This window comes from Thermobia domestica, chromosome 8, assembly GCF_964235325.1.
Source record: "Thermobia domestica chromosome 8, izTheDome1.hap1.1, whole genome shotgun sequence".
Classification (NCBI taxonomy): domain Eukaryota; kingdom Metazoa; phylum Arthropoda; class Insecta; order Zygentoma; family Lepismatidae; genus Thermobia; species Thermobia domestica.
The window spans coordinates 16400335-16408080 of NC_137461.1; the positions used below are offsets into that span (position 1 = coordinate 16400335).

At 36.3% G+C, this 7746-nt stretch overlaps 1 protein-coding gene across 1 annotated transcript in view; it reads left to right on the plus strand.

Annotated features, from left to right (window-relative positions):
* The window catches only part of LOC145692713 (major vault protein-like), a 75794-nt gene that overhangs the window by 47705 nt on the left and 20343 nt on the right, over window positions 1-7746 (plus strand). The window contains exons 11-12 of the mRNA XM_081768128.1: window positions 583-724; window positions 3255-3466. Coding sequence (XP_081624254.1) covers window positions 583-724; window positions 3255-3466 — 354 coding nt within the window. The remainder of the gene's footprint in view (window positions 1-582; window positions 725-3254; window positions 3467-7746) is intronic.

Genomic DNA, 7746 nt, shown 5'->3' on the forward strand with positions numbered 1-7746 from the left:
TCTCTGCATTTCTAAACCTATGTTCCTACAAGCATTTAATAATACCTTTGTATTTCTTTCTATTGTTCTCCTATCATCCTCTATTAAATTTACATCATCAGCATACGCCATAGCCTGGTGAATACCATTCAACTCTAGCGTTCTCCAGGACAAAGTTAAACAATAATGGCGACAACTCATCTCCTTGTTTCAGGTAGTTTCACAACTTTTTCTTATCTTCCTTTACTACATCCATTTTCTCAAACTGTCACATCTACATGTCAGTATTCTACCTAAAGCTAACCACAACTAACATTGACAACTATACAATAAACTCAGCCACTTTTGGCTCATATCCAATCTACAAACAACTTCATCCAATTTGGCTTGTTTCTGACATTAACATAAATACTATTTATATTACATGGTAACACCCTTCATTTGTTCTTACAATTTCTCAACAGCTTGTCCGGTACTTTTTGCTAATACCCAATCTTAACTCGCAAAACCCTAACAGTCTATACAGTTTTTTTTTATTATTATTTAAAAAATAAATGAAATCATAATAATGATAGATTACAGGCAAATATTGATTGATTCCAGGCACTTTGATATCGGCGATCGGTCGCCGGAAATTGGCACGAAGCTGTTCAGTGTACCTGACTTTATCGGAGATCTGTGCAAAGCAGTTGCATCACGCATAAGAGGCGCTGTAGCAGGAAGTAAATTCGACGATTTCCACAAGGTTTGTATTAATTGAAGTATACAAAATTCTTTATAGTCTTTTTAAGGTCGATCATTGATGAGAAATGAAATCGTTGATGGTGAGGAAGGAATGTGTGTTAAGTATTTCATTCTGCAAAAAACATAAGCAGGATTTTGATTGAAAAGTAAGCGTTTAAAAAAAAAAAAAGTTAAACTAAACAAATATATCGTACCGGTAGTGCTAGTTGGAAATTAAGTAAAAAATACTCTTATTTTTGAAAATCTTTGAGTTTAACGTCCGACGATTATGTCCGTTAGGCTAAGGGAGACGATGATTGAAGCAATTGAGTGATAATGGAAGAATTGGTATAATTAAAGTGGAAGGAAACGGGAGTACCCCGAGAATACCCACAGACACGATGTTGTTCACCATAAACTAACTTGGGCAGGGATCGAATCCGGAACCCCACGCACCAGAGGTAAGCGCTCTGCCACTGAGACACCGTGCTCCTTACTCCTATCTTAGTGCAAATTTATAAGAAAACCAGATTTACCACAGAAAGATCATCCTGTTTGTAAAAGACAAAGATGGCATTGCGTCACGCCAATAGATATCGCTAGCTGCCCTGCCTGACTTCATTAGATATCACTCGGGTGCAGGCGATTTGCAGGTATAAACTGTTGTGACCATTTAATTGCAACATAAAGACTGCATTGTTTCAATTTAATTACTTCAAAACAGTACAAGGGCTTAATCATATTTAGATTTGGGCATTAATATTTGTGTGACTGCTGGTTAATTGGTGGGATTTAGAGGGGAGGAGTAAATAATTAAAATCTTAATTAAGCACGATTTTAGCGTACAGTGTAGAGCGAGCTAAAGGGGCGAGCGGAACAACTAGTTTGGATAATGCTAGGAACACTACAACAATAAGCAAGTTTATAAATAAAAATTAAGAATCCACAATTTAAATCACATAAAAAGCTACGAGGGCTTTCCAGAAAGTCCCAGACGTTTTGGCCTATCGCGGCAGTGGGCGGGGCTAAAGTTGCCATCTTGGTGTCAGAACGTTGCCACACTCAGTACGCATTCGGCTGTGGTAACGTGAGGACTGTGACACTCTTACTGTGCTTTCTATGACGTGTTATTATGTGCGCTGCAATAGAAAATTCCTCCTCTTGTGAGGTGCGTTCTGTGATTAAGTTTTTGTTGAAAAGAAAGAAAAAGAAAAATTGAAATCCATCGCCAACTATGTGAATTGTACGGATATGGAATAATGAGTGAATGCCAAGCGAGGCAATGGTGCATTGATTTTAAAAATGGCTGTTCCAATGTTCACGATAAGGACCACAGTAGTAGGCCTAGCCTTGTGTCTGAACAGGTGAGGCAAATCGACGACAAAATTCGTGCAAATCGTAGTCTCACAATTACGGAACTCTTACACAACGCTTTGATAGTGACGCCGAACTGTATGCTGGTGTAAGCCAGTGGTTGATATCGCAAGCGGCAATTTCTACCACGACGGTATTGAGAAACTTGTGCCACGATATGATAAGTGCCTTAATTCGCATGGCGATTATGTGGAAAAATAGCTCAAGAGTTTACCTTTCAAATATATATAATACAATTGGGTTTCTTCATTCTGTTACTTTTTTTATTTTTATTTATTTATTTATTTATTTATTTATTTATTTATTTGTTTGTTTCAAAGCGTTAGGGACTTTCTGGACAGCCGTCGTAAACACAAAGTTTCTTTATGTATCATTGTCATCCACAGAAATGTTTTAAATCAAATTTTACTTTTTTAGTTAAATGCTGAAAAATTTGAAGATAGAAATTGCAATAAAAATAGGTCTATCTTTATTATTGAGTATTTGAACAGAATAACTTACATTTATTAGAATAAATTGTAAATATTTTTTGTGATATCATTAGAATTAGTGCTTGTAATGTACACTCATGTCCAAAATTATTGTCGCATGTCTATAAATATGTTGTTCTAGGCATTTAATTTGATAACGAATTCACCCGATATTTCTTACCATGTTAGTATGTGTATAATCGGCAAAGACATGTATGTGTCAAATTTCATGTCAAAAGAACAGTAAATAAGAACAATAAAACGAAAATAAAACTTTCTTGTCCATTTAGCAACATTTTGTTTTACTCACTTTAATTTTCGTATTTATTATTCTTTTCCTATGAAATTTACCACAAATATACATTTCCCGATTATACACATAGTATCAGTATTAAAAGTGCCCTGCAACATAATTATCAAATTATATTCTTACAAGAAGACAGTTACAGATATGCGACAATCATTTTGGACATGACTGTACCTATGGATAAGTAGATATTCCTGGCTTCCTTCGTGAAGTATTAGATCAAAATGTACGTAAAATGATTAGCAAAATTTCTAAGCAATGTTCCATTAATTAAATTAAATAAGTAAATTCAAAAATAAGTTAGATAATTTTCAAATATGAACTATTTACTTATACTGTTCGCAACAGTGCATTACAGTATATAGTTTATAAATAATAATTTTTAAAACATGCTCTTTCAGAGATCTGCTGAGATAATCCGCACTGCAGTTTTTGGACGTGATGAAAACAATCGAATCCGGAAGCAGATAACTTTCCCGCAGAATAACTTAGTTGTTACAAGCGTTGATATCCAGAGTGTAGAACCTGTGGACCAACGAACACGAGATGCCCTGCAGAAGTCTGTACAGCTTGCCATAGAGATCACAACCAATTCACAAGAAGCAGCTGCGCGGTAGGTATTAGAAGATTTCATGTAATTTTTTCCCCACCTGAATAAGGGATATTGATCCAGTGTGTTGATAAATTCTTCACTTTTCATAGCTGTGGAGACAGATGATTCATGAAACAACGGTTATGTTGTAATTCGCAAAATGAAAATGTGGGAAGAGATGGGAAAACCCTGCAAACACAATGTTGTCAACTTTGTAATGCGTGTTAAAGTATTCCAAGATACCCAATCTGTTGTCATCCGGCAGGGCGTAACTACAAAGCACATTCTCACACTCAACACCGTTAAGACCGAAGTACTCTTGCCAAAAAATAGTTGCGATTACAGAACAATAGTGCAGTCATGTATGTACTTAGTAAGTTTCTACCATTTATCTGCAAAGATCCTCTCTAACGAGAAGAGAATTCTTTTATCATAATGTCAGTAATTCTCAAATCGCAATTCGATTTTTCCCTTTGAACACACAATTTAGGATAATATAACCCAAAACGTTGTGTTGAAATTATATATATATTGTATTCAAGATGTTTAAAAGTTATCTGAATGCAATAGGAATATAAATACTATTTTACAGAATATTAGGTCACTAACAAGATACCACATTTAACTTCATATACTTAGCGTTCAAATACTTTTATTTATTTTCACAACTAACTCAGAGCCACACATTGTTTTCCACACTACTCAATAATATTGGTAGTTAACCACATTAAGAAACACTTGTCTTCAAATCTGAATATTTTTCCTGATTTACAATGATTTAATACAGCTACAAATGCAAGATTTTATTAGCGGTTCGGTAACTAGTCCAAAATAGGCACTAGCCATTCTCCTTTCCTTCACACTTCGAATAATAGTTCCAGTAATGCCCACGCGTGGCGCTACTAGCCTGAATGACATCAAATTATATATATTACAATTACTTTCCTTCAACGTATTACAACTTTGCATGGCCTGGAATAGAACTAGAATCCCCTCGCACCACAGATTAGATAACAATACTAACCATTTCTCAGATTCCTTATGAGTGTCTATCGTCCCTATCCATGATGTACACTCGTAAGTTCTACTTATTGACAAGTATGTCCCATCATGGTCAAGTGGCGAACGCATGCTCTGCTTATGCACGTGAACCTGAGTTCTTTTCTAGTAGGGGATGCTTGTCTCAGATACACTTGAGTTCTGATCCTACTTTAAACTACAGGCCCAGTCTTATTCTCAGTGCTGATAAGGAACGGTAATTTTCGATCAGTTAATTAAAATGTGAATCTGAAAAGGTAGTATCACAATTTTTTTTTCTCTCTTGTAAACTGTAGGCTGCGATTATAATAGAGTAAATTCTTTACAAAGCTTTTTTTCTTTTTATGTTTTTGTACTAAAATATACAGACGAGTACGGTAATATCATGGAGAGGATACTGAGGATTATTAGGAAACTCGAGCAGATTGCCCATTTTTCGCACGGAAAGAATACGTTTCATTTTGGACTTAAAAGGCAATGCGGGCTGAATTTGTATTTAAAAGGCATCGGAAAGGTCACTGTTCGTCTCAGTGACCCCGAAAACGATGGATTCGACCTAATATTGATTATCTTCAATCATTTTAATATATATAAATCCCCAAGTTGTGGGGCTGAATTTGGATTTAAATGGCATCGAAAGTGTCACTATTCATCTCAGCGACCTTGAAAACTATAAATTCGACAGTAATATCGGTCATTTTTGAATATTTTACGTATCTCTCCATCCCCAAAGTTGCTCCGTCACAGTTAAATGATATGAACCATCCAAGGCCCGAACCTCATCTACGTTAAAAATTATGATCGAGATCGGTCGGGTGATTCAAGCGTTATTGTTTTATTTATTTTTATATATACCACGTTATCATAAAATAAGTATCGCTGTTCAGAGAACTCTGGAGACGTAACCACTTGACAGAATACAACCAAACTTGGTAGGAGTATATTTGGCGCCAAGTAAGTGCAGCGTAGAAAGAAAACGACACTAGTGATGCTAAACGATAAGGTTGTAATTACCTCTCGTATAGGTCTCGTGATATTGATCAGGGCTCCCAACTGTCCTATTTTCCTGTGTTTTCCTATATTTCGGAAATCTGTGTATATTTGTCCTATATACAGGGGTGCCCACAGGGGGGGGGGCTATGACGCAAATTGCGTCATTGAAATATTTGGGGGGGTTAAAAACCTATATAAATATGTTTGAGGGGGTGTAAAAATTAATCGAAAAGATTTTTTTTTTCATGGAAGAACACCTATGGATAGACAATTGGGGGGTGCGTCATGGACATAAGGGGGGGTGGGCACCACTGCTATATATGTCCTATATTTCCTATATTTTTCAGTGATTGAATTATTAAAAATACAAACTAAGAACAGTTCTAGTGATGATTTAAATTGCTACTTACTAGCAATATGCTTAAATGTGTCTTAACAGTATTTTTCTAAGGGACAGTCACTAATCCTCACTATTATTTTTAATTTGATTTTTCCTATCCTCCCATGGACACTTTTTTTCCCATCTTTGTTTCCTATGTGCCTATTCTTCCCCAGTGAAGCTTAGCTGAGAAACCTTGCCATTCTCCAGTTTTTTTTATAACGCAAGCTGTGTTAGCCTTTTCTTTCAGCAGTGTGTGCAACAGTATTGGCTAGGCATTGAGGTGTGTTGGTATTCACCAACATATCCCAACGCTTTCCAATATTGCTGTACATAATACGCGTCCTGAAAAACCTGGGAATAAACGTGTGTCGTGGAAACGCTTTGGAAAAGTTATAGAAAGCAGACAAATGGTGAAAATCCTGGGAATGTCCTGGAAATTATTTATGAACTGGAAATGTCCTGAAATGCATGTTATATAACAGTTGTTAGAAGTGTATATATAATTTGCAGAGCTATGATGAATGAAATGCTGTTACGTTATTTATTTCAGAGGGAAATACTTTGATCAAATAATTCAGTGTTTAATTAGATTCAAGTATTTTATTACAGAGAAATAAGTTGTCAGTCTTTTTCCATTAGAAAAATGTGGAGTAATGAAAAATAATGCCAAAATAAAATTCATCTGTAAATAAAAGAACTAGAAGGATAGTAGGAAGGTAGAGAAATAGTTAATATTTTTACATGGATTAATTAAATTCACGCATTCAATATTATATATGAATAACGGCATGTTAAAAGTGTTAAATGTCATGGTAATCCTATAAATAAGAGTTAACTATTTCTTTTTCTTCTGAGGTAGTGCGAATATGTTCTGAATTCTAAAGATATTCGAGCTTTTTTTTAGTATTTTGGATAACAAATAGTTGTCCATTGGGGTCAAGGGTGGTCTTTTCTTACAATACATTTGTATTTTTTTTCTGTGCTTCAGAGCATAGTATTCCATTGTATCAACTAAACTGTCCTATTTTATAAACCAAAGTGTCGTATACTTTTTCAATGTCCTGCTGGAAGGCCTGTATTGATTACCAATGCTATCAATACCCTGTGGTCAATGGCGAATTTACGAGGGGACTTTGGGCTGAAGCGTTCCCTTAAAATGTTTGGATATCTTACGAAAGCGAAGTTAAATGTTAGTCTTTCCTATGCTCATAAACTGCAAGCTCCCTTCAAAATTCCATTGAAAGATTGGTGTCAAATCTCACTTCTAGAGGCTGTTGTGTTGCTGTTCGGTGTTAAGTACGGTAAGTGCAGTATGGAAGACAACAGTGATTCTGAGAAAAGGTCTTTATGGTCACAACCACTAATCACTGTCCATTTGGCCAATTACTTTGAAAGAAAGACGTAATTATGCCCCCGTGCGACGCGTAACATCAAACCGGTAGCCATCCCAAAAATTTAGAGGGGGCGGTAGAAGTTAGGGGGGCCCGATCCAACCATACTATAGTTCATTTGCAAGCCTACCGTAAAAATTTAAGGGGGCCGGTAAAAATTAGGAGGGCCGGCCCTCGTAGACCTCCTTAGATATGGGCCTGCGTAGCATTGATTTGTACCCCTATTAATAACCCTCTGTTGTAGCGATGTGTGATAATGGTGATGTGGGATTCTGTCCGAAGGCAGGTCTTAGACGTGAAAGTCCTTAGGCAAGGAGAACCCATGGTGACTAGTACCGTATGAGATTATGATAACGTTCTATGGATGGGACCTACAGGTTAACATGGGATCCGACTCATGTATCTTGACCAGAATCGAACCCGGGACCCATTGTACACAAGGCAGAGTGTGGGAAGAAAAAAGAAGTAAACATCGGACATTAGCAAGGTCAGAGCAG